Source organism: Mustela lutreola, chromosome 14 (assembly GCF_030435805.1).
Source record: "Mustela lutreola isolate mMusLut2 chromosome 14, mMusLut2.pri, whole genome shotgun sequence".
NCBI classification, from domain to species: Eukaryota; Metazoa; Chordata; class Mammalia; order Carnivora; family Mustelidae; genus Mustela; species Mustela lutreola.
The window spans coordinates 39,800,288-39,818,418 of NC_081303.1; the positions used below are offsets into that span (position 1 = coordinate 39,800,288).

Sequence of the window (18,131 nt, forward strand, 5' to 3'; positions counted from 1 at the left end):
TCAGTCAAGCAGAGAAAGTCAATTATCATATGGTTTCACTTATTTGTGGAGCATAACAAATACCATGGAGGACATGGGGAGATAGAGAAAAGGTAGTTGAGGGAAATTGGAAGGGGAGGTGAACCATGAGAGACTATGGACTCTGAAAAACAATCTGAGGGTTTTGAAGGGGCGGGGGGTGGGAGGCTGGGGGAACCTGGTGGTTATTAGGGAAGGCACAGATTGCATGGAGCACTGGGTGTGATGCAAAAACAATGAATACTGTTATGCTGAAAAGAAATTAAAAAGATTTAAAAAAAAGGTTAAAAAATGGGAATGACAAAACCAAAACTCAGGAGCAGGTGATAGGTGATGGGTTGTCACTATAAACAAAAGGCTTCTAGGATTCTGGTTAATTCTTTTTTTTTTTTTTTTTAAGATTTTATTTATTTATTTGACAGAGAGACACAGAGAGAGAAGAACACAAGCGGGAATGGCAGAGGGAGAAGCAGGCTTCCCAAAAAGCAGGGAGCCCACTGAGGGGCTTGATCCCAGGAAGCTGGGATCATGACCTGAGCCAAAGGCAGACAGACGCTTAACCACTGAGCCATCCAGGCACCTCAAGATTCTAAAGTGGAGTGACAAATCCCCAAATGGATCACTGATGATTTTTCTGAGTCACCCGATTTACCACCCTGCTGATAACCTCAGAAGATAACAGTTTTTCCCTACAGTTTGAACCCCATTTTGAGTGGTGCTTATTGTTATTCATAGTTAAAATCACTCAAACTAATGGTCTCTTAATTTGGAAGCAGTACAGCTGGGATCTGATTTAGCATGTCATCGTTTCCTCCTATTCTATTTGTCTAAACATATCATTAAAAACTTGTCCCCCCAACTATAAAAAAAAGATTTGTTTAGGGTAAAAAGAGGCTCTAATTAAAACAACTCAGTATTTTTCCAATCCCAAAAGGTTCTTCCTTGAAAACCTTCTGATTAAGCCTGTGTGATACACCAAGGACAATCATGACTTTTAAAAAAAAAAAATATGTAATTCACCGAACAGATAAGGAGTCTGGCTTGTACTCTTGTCCTCCATAGGGAGCAGCTTAATCTGGTCGGAAGATCACACATTTCCCATGGGTGCTACAGGCTGGAGGTCAGACCACAGGGCTGAAATCAGCTACCACAGGAGTTCTTAAAAGGAGAGCAAACAAGGAAGCGAGGAGCTTTAGTTCAGAAAGGGGCATAGTCTCTGCAATTTGGGCCAGAGAAATGAAGAGTTGTGGCTAAGTCCTATCCTGGAGACTGTCCTGCTTTAGGAGATGACTTCCGTCTCACCCACTGCAGATAAAGGAAATGCACAGACGAGCAAGGGGGTGGGACAACAGAGGGACACACACAGGCACACACCATTTATTCCCTCCTCGGGAGTCTGTAAGCCCAGCCCTTCACCCCCTTGCTTCCATTTAACCCTCAAACCAACCCTGCAAAAGCAAGTCTGCTCATCTCACAAGACGGAGATGCAGAGAAGCTGGTAAGCAGCCACGGGCCGCCCGGCAGGGGTTGGTGGAGCTGAGAGTCAAACCCACGTCTGTCCCACTCTAAAACGCATATTCTTCTCTTTAGCATCAAACGCAAGAACCACAACCAATACTACAAAATAACTCCGTCCTGGAGCATCACCTCTTTGCAGGCCCTCAAAGGCTGCCCCCCCCGTCATGTCTCCTGCTGTCTCCAGTCAAGTGGGCACCACAAAGGTGCAGATCCCCACACCCCTCACTGCTCCCCACCAAGCTTAGGAGGATTCCATTATGAAAAGGGCTTCCTACCAACCTCCCTCAAAGCCCCCTCCCAGGCATCACCTGGGCCACGAGAGGAACAAGGTGTTTGTGGGGGGGGGGGGGTTTGCTCAAGGCAACCACACCCTGTCTACCCCGGTCCAGCCTCAGGCTGAAGCTACCTCCTGCTGCTTGTTCTACCGACAGTGACCGCCAGCATTACCTAAGGTCCAACAAGAGACAGCCCTCAAGAGGGAGGCACTGCTGTAGATGGCGTGCATGTACATGAGGTGAACCATCAGCTCGGCCAGCCACCAATAGCAGAGGAGGCGACCCAGCCCCACAGCAAAGGCGGAAAGGTTGGACTTCAGTGAGCAGTACTCTTGCTGCTGCATCTAAAGTAGAAACAAAAGAAGTCATTAGATTGTGCCTTCATTTTTCCAGTCTTCCGAAGAGTCCCCTAGACAGTATTCCCAGCGTCCTTCTCACAAACATGAGTGCTCTATCTACCAAAACAGGGCTGGATTAGTTATGCATTGTTCTTGGGTGAAAAAATCACGCCCGAGCATGGGTGGAATCAACGAACTAGCCTCGTGCCAGGAACCAGGAGGGGTTCTGCAGCCCTTCACCCCAGCAACAGCACTGCAAACACCAGCCTAGAGGGCAGTATCTGACGTACTCTCCCTCAGGACCCTGGAGTCTCTTTGGGCTCAGGTGTCACCCTTTCTTCATCCATCACCCACCCACAATGGAAAAATGGTAAAAGTAGGGCCAAGTCAGGAGGGGTCATAGGAGAATGAGACAGAGCCTGAGAACAAGGGAAAAATCCGATGTGGGTGTGTCGTCTTACCCGCAGTTGTATTTGAAACAAGGCAGAATGAACACAAACAGGGACAGTATGTGGGACAAGTCTCCTGCTCGCCACACAGTGCAGCGTGACAGTTTAGGGATGTGGACTTTGTGGTAAGAATGGGGATCAGACTCTAGCACAAACCACACAACTGTGTGATCCTGAGCAGGTTACTCCATCTCTCTGAGGATTGATTCCCTCATATGTAAAGTGAAAATAAATATGGTAGCTTCTATAAAGTACTAAGCACAGCACCTGGCCTATAAAAAGCACTGGCTAACTGGTAGGTACTATCCGGTAGCTTATATGCCTCCTACTGGGTCTTCTTCACATTCTTCCCTCATGGCATCCCAGACTACCAGCTACAGGGCAGAATTAGGACACAGCTCAGAACCAAACACCAAAGGTGAGAGAAGGATGTTTGGACTTTGTTTGGGTTATTCATGGCCATAGACAGATTACTGGGAGTTCACTCAACACATAAGGACAACATAGAACGAGTCTGATCAAAGGACCTGGGTTCTGGGTCTTGCCTCACCGCCTGCTGTTTAGGGACACACAGTAGTCTAAAACACGCAGATGCTGAAATGCATAAGCGCCTTATAAAATGTGTGTGAAATCAGTTTCAGCCGTATACCACTAGACCAATGCGCAAACACAAGAGAGAGCACATGAGTGTTCCGGGACCTTCTCTGACAAGATTTTAGTAGACAGAAGCCTGCCTTGTAATACAGAGGTGAAACCAATGCATAAATGATGAAGTTGAATCTGCAAACATTTGCTGGCAGAAAAAATGGACGTGATTTAGCTTTTGACAATCTGGGCTCCAGCAGACGCTCCCCGAACAGGAAAAGACACGCCTTGAACATCAGAGGTGCAGGGGTCCCGCTGCAGCCAGGGGTGATAGGCACTGCCCTCAGAGAGGGAGGGAAATCTTCATGCCAGGAGATTTATTTTTATTCCATTTTGACCACACATTCTACACTTTCTCAACCTGTCCTCTCAGCACAAGATGCCAGCTTCAGAAATTCTGGCTGCCTCTGCGACATCGCAATAACCTGCACAATGGCTTGCTCCCTCTTCCATCTGTGTGGGTAGCTACACCAAGGCAAGCTCGTTGGCTTAATATTTTTGTAATGTAAATTGATCAAGAGGAATTTCCTTTTTGTATGCTTTCCACAGCTGGCCTTCACAAGGTATTTTGCCCAGCCTTACCAAGCTGCCTTGTTAGAAGCAATGGTAACTGCTAGGAGGGATCTCCCAGGTCATCTGGGAAGGGTCTTCCTGGAAGAGGACTGGGCACATCAGGGCTGTGCAGACCCACAAAGATCACAGCCAACTGCAATCGCAGCTGAACTACACGACCCAATGCACATCCCCTTCCAGGCATAACCTGAGGGTGGTTTTCCTTCGAATGCGCACCACAAGTGCGCATGCTCTGCAGGACCGCACAGCGTCTGCAGCCGTGGATCTGCAGGCCAACGGATAGGTAACGCCTCCAGGCAGAGACGTCTACCCACCCAACCACCATGTCTGTTACTGAATTGAGAAGAAAAGGAAAGAACCCGAATGTCCAGCAGGAGGAGGCTGGTCAAATGCACGAGTCCACCTCAATACTATGTAGCCACGAAAACTACTTTGTTTAGTGTGCGTAAATAATGGGAGCCTGGAAAGATACACACCAAAATGGCAACAATGATTGTATTTTTTTGGTAAGATTTTTAGATTGCTTTTGACAATTGGTTATTATTGTAATAAGGGGAAAGTACTGGAATGTCAAGATACTGTGAAGACTCCGGTTCTCTCTATGGATGAGGCAAGGTCCTCTACTTCTTCACTCTTCTAAGAAGTATCAAGCTTCAGGATCTCGCCTGGGCAGCCCGGCGTCCTCTAGGGGTAAGTATTCTGCTTGTTCTCCTACAATGGACCCATCTTTATTTCTCCTCGACTTCCCACCTCACTGGTTGATTTTCTTACCTCTCTACTGAGGTCCTCTTTGTTCATTCTCTCCAGATCTCTAAAGCAAATTCATTTTGACCTCATGGCCATCAACATATGAGGAAACAATTATGAACACAGTGTCCATTGGTCTGTGGGGACCGGAAGAGTTCTCACCAAGGCCGTCAGCTCAGCTAAGACATGAAGAGACACGTAAACCATTCCAGACCACAGGTGGCCCTTTCCTGGTGCCACACTCCTGGAGGGAAGCAAGTTCCCAGCTGAACGGGATAACGGCCTCAGAAGCAGTATGGACAGAACACAATCTTCACACAACAGAATGTCTCCAGTTTCTAAATAAGCAAATCTGCACAAGGCACGTGAGCCCAAGCACAAGCCCACCCCAAGCTCAGGTCCCCTGAAGACCAGACCTGCACCTGAGGCCTCAGAGCATGAGTGTGCAGTCTCAGCCCCAAGAGCGGAGAAGCAGCTGGACAGGAGGGGAGCCCCACCAGGCAATCAGGAAAACATGTCTACCCAATCACCTCTTAGCTCCAGGCAATTGCCATTCAAGTTCAGTTCAGAGGCCTGCCTTAGCCTCCCCAAACAATGTGCAGTCTAAAATGACACAAATATCTGTAATTAAGGAAAAACACGAGGTGCATTTTGTGGCTGATTGGCTTCCCAATAATGGCTTATCTACTCTTCCCAGGGCAAAACTTCCCTACCCAGTTTAATAAGGTATAATTATGTGTCATCATTGGACCAGAAGGGGCTGGACTTTTCTCTGCAATGCCCCCTTTTTGATGCTGGATGCCTCTTCATTCAGAGGAACAGAACTGTCTTCCTTAATCATACAAATGAATACAGTAGAAGGAAAACAATCCAGTTTTTTATTCTATTAGCTTGTACTTTAAAAAATGGTTATTCATCTTTCTTTAAAGTCATACGATTCAGTCCATTTATACCTTCAATTCAATTCATATGATTCAGTCCATTTACACCTTCAATCTAGTTGACTCCCTTTAATTTAAAAGAAATTCAGCATTTGTCCCTTGCCGATCCAGCAGAAAGAAAAGATATGCCATACACAGCTCACCTAATGAGCAGGGTTGCTCTATTGTCTGCATGCAAGCATTTCATTTGCAAGATCTCAAACTCGGGGAGTGCCAACCTTCAGACCACTGCAAACTGCCATCAGTGGGAATTTTTAGTTAAGCCTGTACTAAAAAATACACATTAACTCATCTGCAAAATGTATTTTAAAACACATTATATTTCAAAACCTCATTTCATGCAAATTGCATAAAAAGGAATGTCGAAGTCTTTCAAAGACAGTCTGATGACAAAAGATGACAGTTCTCAAAGATGAAAGGTTCTTTTCCTTCACACACTAATAATACAGATGCTTAAAAGCACCAGCCAAAGTCTTTCCTGGAGCCAGGGTTCGACTGTGCCAACTCGGCTCCCACCTCTGCACTTGGGTCAAGGGCACCACAGCCAGGAGTCTTATCCTTTGTGATGGAGGAACAGCTCTCCAACCCATGGTCACAGACCCTACCCTACTCCCAACAAAGCCTTCTGCAGTGAGCCCTCCTCTCTCCCTCCCCAGGCATCCAGACTACAGCCGGTGGGATCCCGTAGCCAAAAGCAGCTGCCACAGGACAGGGACCTGCCCCGGCCAGCTTGAGCCTTCAGACCCAGACATCCACTGGGTGACACCACATCCTCTGACTCCTATGGGGCTGGCCGCCTTCAACCCTGATCTGTATTCAATTAGCCTCTCTTTGTCCCTGTGTCACCATCTATGACGTGGCGGTAACAAGAGTGCCCCCCTTGTCCAGCGGCTATAAGGATGAAGGAGTTCGCACGTACCAAGTCTGGCTTGGAGCAGGGGCCCAGTGGCTGTTATGAATTATAGTCTGTATTATTCCAGATGGTCGCCAGAGCCTGCCCCAAACCCTGAGCGGCATATCTGGGGCTTGGTCTGCCTGCCCACCTCTTACCGACCCTAGACACTTAAGGGCTGGGCCTACCTCGGCACCTGCAGCGACCACCTGCTTCTCTCTCCTGAAGAGACAGAATTGATACACTGGCCCCTTCTAAGGCCAAGAATGGCCACTTCCCAGGATCCCGTGCTGCCATGCCCACTGATGTGACGGGACGCCCTGGGTCTTGGTTCTGGCCTAAGCCTATGTTAGTTCACAACCTTGGGAGCTTCCTGGGGTAAAATCAGAAACTGGCCCCTCTGTGGGGAGGGCAGGGAGAAAACGAAGATGCAGAGCGCTTCGGATTGGTAGGTGGCAGGTGTAAGGGGCAGAGGAACTTACACACAAGGCGGGTCTCGAGTAGCTGCAAATCCCCACCCCCGCCTACCCAATCTTAAAAGTTTATATAGAGGCCTTAACTGGGTTCAATCACATATTCAGGCCAGAGGTTCTCAGTGATACCTTACTCTCTCAAGTCTGTGTCCTTGAAATAGCTCCTAGTGGGGAACAGCAGGTGGAAAGCACACTCTAAGAAGGGGAAGGCATGAGGAGCCTCTGATTGCCTGGGTTCAGCTTGTGGGTCAACCAGCAGTCAGAGCCTCATGACCTCCTCCAACAGCTTCCCCAGAATTGCCAGTGGCTTCCAGCAAACAACAGTAGCAGTAATCATTAACACCTCACAGCATTTACATGTGAAGCTACGTTACCTTTAGGAAATCACTTAATCCCCGTACAATCCTGTGACTGGAGGTACTATTACTCTTCCCATTTCACTGATAAGGTAACAAGAGTCACAAATAAGGTAAGTAGCGGCGCCTTGCTGGATCAGTGGGTTAAAGCCTCTGCCTTCGCTCAGGTCATCATCTCAGGGTCCTGGGATGGAGCCCCGCATCGGGCTCTCTGGTCAGCAGGGAGCCTGATTCCTCCTCTCTCTCTGCCTGCCTCTCTGCCTGCTTGTGATTTCTCTCTCTGTCAAATAAATAAATAAAATATTTTTTTAAAAAAGAGCATGGTATCCTTTAATTCAAGAAACGTGATGCAGGCTGTTTGCTTCTAACTCCCACAGGGAGCTTTAATAAGAGAGGAAGAAAAGAATGACAGGCCCAAATTCCTAAATTCTCAGTTCAAGCAATGGATTGAAACCCAAGGATCTTTTGTCACTCTGCTTAAAACAAAACAAAACAACAACAAGAACAAGAGGGGTGCCTGGGTGGCTCAGTGGGTTAAAGCCTCTGCCTTCGGCTCAGGTCATGATCCCAGGGTCTTGGAATCGAGCCCCGCATCGGGCTCTCTGCTCAGCAGGGAGCCTGCCTCCTCCTCTCTCTCTCTCTGCCTGCCTCTCTGCCTACTTGTGATCTCTGTCTGTCAAATAAATAAATAAAATCTTAAAATAATAATAATAATAATAAGGTAAGTAATTCACCAAACGCTCTCAAGCCAGAACATAGCAGGAATTCAAACCCTAACAACAGGGGTGGGCTCCAGGGCCTTTGCCCTTAGCCACCAGGCAAGATAACTGTGAGCGCTGTGAGATAACTTGTCCACTGGGGGTGGGAGCACAGCCCTCAGTGAGGAAAAGCCCCCTCGTCTACCACACTTTGCCTCACCGTCCTCCCCCACACCAGCCCCCGCTGCACAATTCAGCCTGCTCAGAGGAAGAAGTGGGGGCCCCAGGCTCTAGACTAAGCGAATAAACAAGCCTTGTGTGTAAGTGCCTCTGCTGATTAAAACTGCCCCCAGCCAGCCTGTCCTCTAGCATCAGCCCTAGCTGAGTCCACAGACCACGGGACTAGAGAGTTTGAGTTCCAAAGACTCAAAAATAAATGGGGCAGGGCACCTGGGTGGCTCAGTGGGTTAAAACCTCTGCCTTCAGCTCAGGTCATAATCCCAGGGTCCTGGGATCAAGCCCTGCATCGGGCTCTCTGCTCACCGAGGAGCCTGCTTCCTCCTCTCTCTGCCTGCCTCTCTGCCTACTTGTGATCTCTGTCTGTCTAATTAATTAATTAATTAATTAAACATGGGGCACGTGTTCCTCAAACTCCAAATGCTGTCTGAGATGGCCTTCAAGCTAAGGCACTGTGGCCTTTTAACAGGCAAATTCATACCTGCTCATGATCAACGTGCAAATTTCACATGCCTTACTTCACAGAGGACACCTCTTCTGTGCCTCCCTCATCTTGTGGATACTATTTACATACTAAAAAACTTGGGTGAAAGACACATTTTCCCCATAGCATGCTTAATACTGTCATTTTATCAACCAGTTTGGCCTTCTGGTTGGTTTCCATGGTGGGGCTCTGCTGCCCCCTGGTGGCAGAGTCTCATTCTGGGGCTCTCCTTGATCTGACAACCTAATAACTGAGAATGTCAGTATTGTCACTTCATGTTACATTCATTCATTCACTCACACACTCGTTCAGAGGAAATGTGCTTATAAGCTCTTCCAGCTGGCTTTCTTCCCCTCCTAGCAGCCTCTTCCTTCGTGGCCTCCAAGACGTAATTCTTTCACCACCAGCTTATCTTCCTAGCTAATTGCTCCTCCCCTTTAAGACCCATTTTTCTCACAGGGGGTCAGTGCCCCATTAGGACCGTCTATACCTGCAGAACCCTAACAGCTGTCTTTATTTGCCCTGCAATGTACTAAACATTTGGACTTTTCTAGACTGACTTTCCTATGAATCTTCCCAGCCCACAGAGAAAGGTTCCAATTTGCCTTGTGAGTTCTCTGCTTTTAGCAAGTGCTCCCATTTTGAAAGGAGTGAAAAAGAGAGGGGTAAGATACAGCTGCAACCAGCGTCTCCACACCTGAGTCCCTACAGGAAGAAACCTGGTCACCCCCAGCCTCCAGCCCCCAACTCTGCCAGGGAACTCAGAACTGTGGTTCTCAACCTTGAGCTGGCAGCAGAATCACCTGGAAGGCCTATTAAAATCAATTGCTGGGCCCCAACCCAGAGTGTCTGAACCAGATCTAAGGTGGGTGCCCAAGAATTTGCATTTCTAACAAGTTCCCAGATGATCCTGCTGCTGCTGCTCCTAAGGCTACACTGTGAGAACATCAGCTGCCATGGCTAACCACCTGTCTTTCACACAATAATTTTAAACATAATTTTCAAACATAAACTTCAAGTTACTTCAGACAGAAGAATGATCATATGTAACCCAAACCGAGGTATGAGAAACCATATGCTAAACACATATTTGCCTAGAATATCAATTTCACTTGAAGATTTATGGAGGATAAAAGAGTTAAATAATTTAATTGGCAATTCTTAAGCTGCACATTATTGTTATAATGTGTATATGAAATACACAAGTGTATAATGTATAGATAAATACACAATATAAAAATGTATAATGAAATACACTTTTGAGTATAATGAAAACCTGTGTGGTATTTTTAAGACAGAACATGGGATTTCTAAGAACCCTGTTACTTTTCCAGGGAGCATCTTTCACATTGCACTTTGGAAATACATATCAGTACTGCTGGCTCTGCACTTGGAACTCATCCCAGGCGTATGTATGTATGTGTGTGTGCGTTTGTGCATGTGTGTGCATGTGTGCACTGTGCACAGGCATGTGCTATGTTCTGTGTGCACATAGGCTGTGCTATGTGTGCACATACGTGTGTGCACCTGCATTGTTATTCCCACCTCCATCAAGACTGTTTTGTTTTTGTGGTAGGAGGTAGAACTGTCCCTCAAGAAACATAGCTTTTAGGTATGATTGATTACTAAACCTTAATTGACTTCCTAAACATGTTCCATTAGGCTGGCTGCAGCATGAGAAGGAAAATTCTAAGTAGGAGGGAGAAGGAGGTGGGAATGACAAAGGCAGCTTGACAGGAGGTTCAGACAAAGCTGCAGGGAAACTGGGTCCTGGGCAGAAACAGGCACTGGGAGCCCAAAACACACCACTACTGTCCAACTCTAACTCCACTCTGCTGTCTTACCTAGTCACCCTGAGCAGTTCCCAGGCAATGATAGAGTTATTTCATTAGCAGTTTGTGACAATAAAAGAACATGGTATTTGCCAACCAACAGCTTAGACAGTTTCCCTTTCCACTTTTTCCAAGTAATACCATTAGAATCCAATTTTTTCTTTCCCCAGGACCTCCCAGCAGTGGCTATCCACTCTTAAGTTCCCTGCTGTGCCCAGTTACTAATCCTGGTTGCTAGAGACCACTGAAGAGTCGGGGGAGGGGGAGGGTTCCTTGACCCAACAGGCTCAAGAGACAAGTGAACCTTCATTTCAAATACATACTCCCCCTAAGTATTTCATTTACTATGTAAGCAGTCACGACAATCACGTGTTTTCAATCTGTGAGCCCCCCCACCCCCGGAATGCAGAGCCTCAGGTGTCTCCTGGATGGCCATGACCAATAAGGGCAGAGGTTTGATCTACAGAATATCAGCCCAGTCCCCAGGGGGCCCTACCTTGGCGATGAACTCCGGGAAGCTGAGGATGGGCCCGTTGTGGAAGACGGGGTAGTAGAAGACATAGGCCACCAGCCAGGGAAAGGAGTAGAAGCTGCTCCCACAGGGCACCTCTTGCCAGCAGAACTCCAGGCTGAAGCTGGTGTAATACAGACAGCGCACGGTCAGCGTGAACTGCAGCAAGTAGTACTCATTTTCTGTCTGGTACCAGCCTCTCTGCAAAGTCCCAAAAGAGAACAGCCCTTGAGCATCAAAGAAGGATAGCATCTAGGCCCCTGGGAAGGAGATCAGTTCCACAGGTAGACCAGCTGTCCCATAAAGAGGCAGCAGGTAAATTTCCCTGGTGATTGGAGCAAGGAGTGAATGAGCACTGGGCGGCGGAGTGTCTCTACCACCATCCATCCATGTAGCATCAGGCCTGATGCACTACAGTGAAAGTTCTCCCAGAGACACAGCTCTCAGATTCATCTTGACATGCAGGTGAATACAGTCAGCGGGGACTTTGACAGTTCCTTCAGCAATTCAAAAGGCAGACAGAGGCTTACGAATGTCATACGGGATTCCTGTCTTCAACGTATTTTTCCTTTTGTTCTTCTATTATTCATTTGGCTCCACGTGTAAGTGAGCACTATTTGCCAAAGAAGCTTTAGAAACACAGTCAAGAAAAACAGTCCCTTGGAACTAGAGGGTATCATGCTTAGCGAAATAAGTCAATGGTAGAAAGACAACTATCATCATATGATCTCCCTGATATGAGGAAGTGGAGATGCAACATGGGGGCTTTGGAGGGTAGGAAAAGAACAAATGAAACAAGATGGGATCGGGAGGGAGACAAACCATAAGAGACTCTTAATCTCACAAAACAAACTGAGGGTTGCCAGGAGCAGGGGGTAGGGAGAGGGTGGTGGGGTTATAGACATTGGGGAGAGTATGTGCTATGGTGAGTGCTGTGAAGTGTGTAAACCTGGCGATTCACAGACCTGTACCCTGGGGCTAATAATACATTATATGTATTATGTTTATTATTTTAAAAAATTATATGTTTATTTTTTTTAATTTAAAAATTATTTTAAAAAAGAAAAGAAAAACAGTCCCTGCCCACCATGTATCTAAATTCTCATACAGGAGATAGGCATGGAAGTACACAATGCAACATGAAAAAAGAAATAACAAGCATGTACTAAAAATATCTGTGGTAAAATCTAAATAGTATAACCAGGAATAAAATTATGGGTCATTTTATAATCATCATGCTTCTATATTTTCCATAATACTTATATATTGCTTTTTTAATGAGAAGAACAATTTATGGGAATACAAGATAGAAAACTGGGACAAAGGGAGGAATGGTGAATGTGATGCATGGGGACACTTTTAGGGCTTCCACAGAAAAACTAAGCACTGAAGAGTTTCTGTTCCATGCCCGGGACTGTAGCAGCCACCAATAAAGACTGAGAGAACGATGTGGGCAAAAGCATGAAAACCCAAAGCAACAAGTTTCTGGTCATTTTTTCCCCTCGGGCAGTATTTCTCAAATCTCTAGTCTACACAATATAAATGGACTATTCATTCTCCACCAACACCCACAACTGATACTAACTATCCCCAAACAAGTGATAATTACCATTGAAGCTTTTACCCTACTTTCTCTCTGAAGCCCAGATTTTAACATATGTGCTTAAAGTGTTAGCCCCAATCTGTTGATGAGAATGAAGAAAAACTAAGATAATATAACAGAAAAAATAACTGAATTCTCAAAAGCCTAACCATTTTTACAAAATCACTTAACAGATATCATCTTATTAGAGCCTCAGAACAACTCCGTGAGGAACACAGAGCACCTATTACTTCCATTTTCGAAATGATGTAATTGAGAGTCAGGTTAAATGACTGTCCCCAGTCTCACAAGTAGAAATACAGTCACTAGAAGAGCAGTGGAACCAGGTCATCCACTGGCTCAGCTTTCCCATCATGTTCTTTCCCATGACCTTGCCAAGTGCTGTCACTTGAATCAATGCATGAGCGAATGAACAAGTGAACTAAAATAAAGACACTGCAGAATTTCAGTTCCATGATGACCAAAGAAAGAATATAAAAACTTCCTAAGATTTTCTGGGCCAGGAAAACACCTGCCTTATCTGTCTCAGGGGCCATCATGGGCACTGGATGAGATAAGGAATGTGAAATTTTCCTATAAATTGTAGAGCACTCTACAGATGATTTTTGTTAAATGCAGAGACTATTGCTTTCTTTTCCCACTGTTCCTTACCCTCTGTTCCTGCAACATCTGGCACCACCCATGCCTATTAAACTGGGAAAAGTACAAGATCGACCCTGGGCAGCCTTAGATGGTTAGGACATAGATTCAAAAGACAAGACTGCAGAATGCAACACACCAGGACTCACATGTACCAACCCCACGTGGCCACTAGGGGGACCCCCACCATGCTTCCTCAATTGACTCTTGGCTGAAAACAAGACATCTCCCTAATGGAAGCTCTGCCAAAGACAGCATCTCCTTCCAAGGGTAAAACGGCAACACTTACCTTAACTTCCTCCACATCCTGCAGCCTCAGTGTGGAGAGCAGGAGGAGAGAACAGAGCCATGTGAGGAACAGCGACCGGAACTGGGCTACACAGAAGGAGATGAGGGTGTGGAGAAAAATAATGGCTGTGCCATGGGCCCCCAGCACACACCAGGAGGCCCATATTCCATAAGCCCCCAGGATCCAGGGTCTGTGCTGCAGACAGGGAGGGATCCAGGGAGAGAGAAGGAAGGAGAGGGCCGGGGAGGAAAAGACAAAAGAATTAGCTATATGGGTATTGCTATTAAAGGTTTTACATATAAGAGCATAATACTTAGTGATCCATTAACAAAACTATTCTTACCGCCCCAGGGATTTAGTGTAACACAGACAAACAGGATTCAAAAGGACCTTCCACATTAACCCCAGAACTCCACCAGATCCACCCAGAAAGAAGGAACCACTTTCAGGCCTTCAGCCAAAGCCACCCAGACCACTGGATTCCCCCAACAAGATACTTAACTGACTTTTCAACAGACCTATGGAAGCAAGAAAACTGGTGGAAAAACTACTAATCTGGAACACTAGCCCCTACATACACTATTCTGCAGAACTGAAGGTAAAAGAAAATGCTGGTGCACGTTTTCTCGGGAGTCTTACTGAGACAACTGGGCCATTCAAATTCACAAACGGCTTTCGAAACTCCAAACCAGAGATTTAAATTAAAATATTTTGGTACATTTTTACTAGCATATCATTCACAATCAAACTGATGTCACAGAAAAAGTGTATCTTACCTACTTTATACAGTATTGTGGCCTTTGCCTAATCAATCTGATGGACAAGTTCATTCCCATCTTAGCAGAATCAGAATATTTTCTCTCCAGTTATCAAGTTTTGTAATTACTGACACTGAATAAATAATTAAAGATGTCTTTGCTTTTATGATATATTCTTGGTCATATCTGGATGGTAAATCTTTACTTAAAAGCCACAATAATATTTTAATATTGTTTATAGATACATATTAACCACATATTATAGTGGTTTAATTATTCAAGTTTTGAAGTCCAACTGCCTAAAATAAATCCTGGTGTCCCCATTAACTAGCTGTGTGGCCCCCTGGCAAGTTACTTAATCCCCCTGTGCCTCAGTTTTTTCATATGTCAAATTAGGATAACAGTATCTATTTCATGAGCTTGCTGTGAGGATTGTTAATGCATGTAAAATCCTCACAACAGTATCTGCACACATAGGAAGGACATTACAAATTCTAGTTATTATTCCTATAGGGAAATATGATGAGTCTTTTTGGTGTGCACTTGAAAATATGTTTCCAGGAATACACTGAGTTAAAAAGTGGGGAATGCTTGAATTGAGGTCTTCTTGTGAAAACAAGAATTCTTTAAGGCAAAGACAGATGTAGACCAGGAGCTGTAAATCTCATCTTTAGATGCTAACTCTTCCAAAATATTGTCTAAATACAATTCTTTCCCAAACCTACACTCCAGCCCAAGAGAGAACATTTTAGATGAGCGGCTAAGTCAGCCACTTTTAAGTTCCAAGAAAATCAGAGAGATCTGTAGTTCTGTTTTACAATTTTTCCATCCTACTGCCCACAGAAAACAGTCACATAAATTTACTTCAAATTTTCCCCCAAACACTCATCTCTGAGCAGAGTCCAATTATAAGAAGCAAGGTTGCCAAAGACTATTTTACTGATTTTAACAAATGGGGGGGGGGGGGTTCCAACAGGATCTAGAGGATTGACCACCAGAGATCCTTTTCCATGGGCTACACACATACACAGCCACATTTTTATTAAGCATGATTTGATCCATGTGGAAGAAGCCTATGTGTTCAGCTTTCATTTGGAAACTTAACCACAGACTAAGGGGCTTCAATATGGAAAAAGCGGAACAAGATTCTCTGATGAATTTAACTGTGCTCACCAAAGCTACCTAAGAGGCACACAACTCTGTCCCAATTCTCATCCCTCATGGCCTTCCTCCTGCTCAATAGGACAGGCAGGCAACACTTGGTACTGTTCCAAGATGGCGGACACAAGGCTCTCATGTTACCTGCACACTCTCCACTATCCCTCGTATCACCTACTCCTTCTCCCCAGTAAGGAGAGGCAGCTCTACCACACACATCCACGGCAGACAGGTGATATAAAGGAAAAGATGTAAAATAGGCAAAAACAATCACCAATTTTTTTTTTAAGTTATATAAATAAGAACCCCACTATACTCCTGAGAGCATGATCAGTCATCCATGCCTTGTTCTCTGACCGGCATCAGAAAAGGACCGTCCCCGCATTCAGTACAGCCCTTATGACACACCTCCTCCAACCACTAACCCTCCACATGCATCTGAAACTGGCAGAATCAGCTGGAAATAGAAGATTTGCCCACCAGCAAGCAGCCCCATGGATGGCCTGCTTCTCTGAGGAGGAAGAGGAGGGGGAGGGCTCAAAGGCCATTTTCATGTGCAAAGGCCTAAAGCAGCCCTGTTCCACCTATTTCTATTCCAAAACTGCTTGTCATGATCTCAGGGTCATGAAATTGAGCCCCCACACTGGGCTCTGGGCTCAGTGCAGTCTGTTTCTGCTTCTCTCTCTCTCTCTCTTCTCTCTGCCTCTCTCTCTCCCCCTCCCCAAACTCCTGCACTCTAAAATAAATAAATCTTTAAAAATAATAAAGTAAAGGATATCAAAGTGTAAGCCACCCAAAGCTTGAGAATAAGACAGGCTGGGTGAACTCTGCTGAGGCCCAGGCCTGTCCTGACCCCCTTCACTTGCCTCACTCCAGGCTCTTCCGTTTCTAATAGAAGACGAAAAGGCAGGTGAGGGAAGAGAAGAAACTTTTAAAGGTCTAACAAACAGTAAGAAAGAAACTATATTTTTGTGGTTATTCAGATTCAGCTGAAGAGCTAATGCAGCAGCCTTCCTAAAGGAACACAGTGCTTCCTGCCCCGGACTGAAGGACAGCCACCTGTCCGCTGCTCCCTGTGTTGACACCAAACGGACCCTCTGCTTGACAGTCCCCCTCCGCAGGCTAATTGTAATTACAATTACAATATTGTAATTGTTCAAATTACAATAACGTAGGCCCAGAGTCTAACATGGCACCAAGCAGACAGCGAGCATCCCATGAATACTGGGTAAGTGAACAAATGTTGAGTGGGTAGATGGGGGGGATGGATATGCTTCCCCAAGTCTTTGGGCTTAACCTGGTAGTTATGATTAACAGGTGACAAGAAGTCAGCACCAACACTTGGGGCTTTTTAGTCGACGAACATGAAAAGCTGCTGTTTTCGAAGGTCTGTACTTGTACCGCTGACCCCTCATGAACCAAGGCGGCTTTGCCTGTACAGATGGAATGGAGTCATTTCACGTCTCGCTGCCTACTGCCTGCTTTCCACTCACAGGGGTCTCTTACTACTCGATTTGTGTTGTGAAAGCTCAGAGAGTTTGGTCAAGGCACAGGTCCCAAGCCATGAAGGTGGACATCTGTGGTAGAACCCACTGCCTCTCACCCAATGGACGGGTTCAAGGAGACTAACCAATTGAGCTGGCGTGTTTCCGAGGCTGAACTCAGCACCCCTGCGAGAAACTTCACCCTTCTGTTCTTCAAATCTTCTTAATCAGGAGTAAAGACCTAGCCCCAGGGAGAGCGGCTGGCAATGCCCCCGACCCCGCCATCCTTCTCTCCCATCAGCTTGCTCTGAGCTGCGGGCACCGAGTGACAGGAGGGTAGGGCTCCCTCCTCAGCTCACCTCCAGAGGGAAGGGTGAAAGGGTAAAGCCTTGGTGAGGACTCCTGTTGGCAACGTTACCAGACTTTGCTGTCTATGAATTATTTTTGTACAGCTTCCCAGAAACCACTCAGTGGGGGCATTGTTTGAGAAATAAATAAAAAGAATCAATCAATAATCCTTATGCATGGCATAATTTATTATATACTATATAATCAATTGCAGCTGCTATTAAATAGATATATATATTTATATGTATATATCTCCCCAAAAAGAAAAACCAAAACCATCCCAGAGTCAAAACAACTACATTCTAGCCTGCCTTTCCTGGGGGCAAAGGCCAGTGGGCCTTCACAAAGCAGACTTCAGTCCTCCCTAGATATGCACTGAGGGAGCAGAAGAGTCTGGTTAGCACATGAGATTCCTATTAGGTGTGTGGTTTCAATAAGATGCTGGCAGGAACACTGCTCACCACAGCCTTCCAGAGGTTAGTTTACTCATTTCAGCCAGTGCCATGGGACCACATTTTGCAGTCCTGTGGCTGACGAGCTCAGCTGGTCAGAGCCCCATGCTAATGATGTGGGTTCTGCCAGTCAGAGGTACACTGAAGACTCAGCTCTGGGGTTAGCAACAGAGCCACCCGCAGCCCCCACACCAGGCCAGCCTCCTCAAAAGGTGCACACAGGGGTATTTTTATTTTTAGTTCCGAGGGCAGAGAACGCAATGTCTCAGGCGGTGGCAAGGCCACAGGGGTGTTCAAGAAGGGAGGCAACGGTCTGACCCACCCAACACACAATCCAATCATAACAAGCCCACAGCCAAAGCTCCGGGCCTTCCTCAGCCTCCCCTCCCGGCCTCTGACCCAGGCTCGCCAAA

The 18,131-nt window shown here is 46.0% G+C and overlaps 1 protein-coding gene across 8 annotated transcripts in view; it reads right to left on the reverse strand.

Annotated features, from left to right (window-relative positions):
* Positions 1-18,131, reverse strand: part of HHAT (hedgehog acyltransferase) — a 352,540-nt gene that overhangs the window by 254,412 nt on the left and 79,997 nt on the right. For 6 of the 8 annotated variants that reach the window (XR_009347601.1, XM_059146892.1, XM_059146890.1 and 3 more), the window contains exons 5-7: positions 13,519-13,713; positions 10,973-11,188; positions 1,984-2,155 (exon numbers count right to left, since the gene is read on the reverse strand). Coding sequence is in view for 7 of the 8 variants with exons in the window: in XM_059146892.1 (XP_059002875.1) it covers positions 1,984-2,155; positions 10,973-11,188; positions 13,519-13,713 (583 nt within the window). In the remaining variant the exon portion in view is untranslated. The remainder of the gene's footprint in view (positions 1-1,983; positions 2,156-10,972; positions 11,189-13,518; positions 13,714-18,131) is intronic. The other 2 variants (XM_059146896.1, XM_059146893.1) reach the window with 2 other exon arrangements.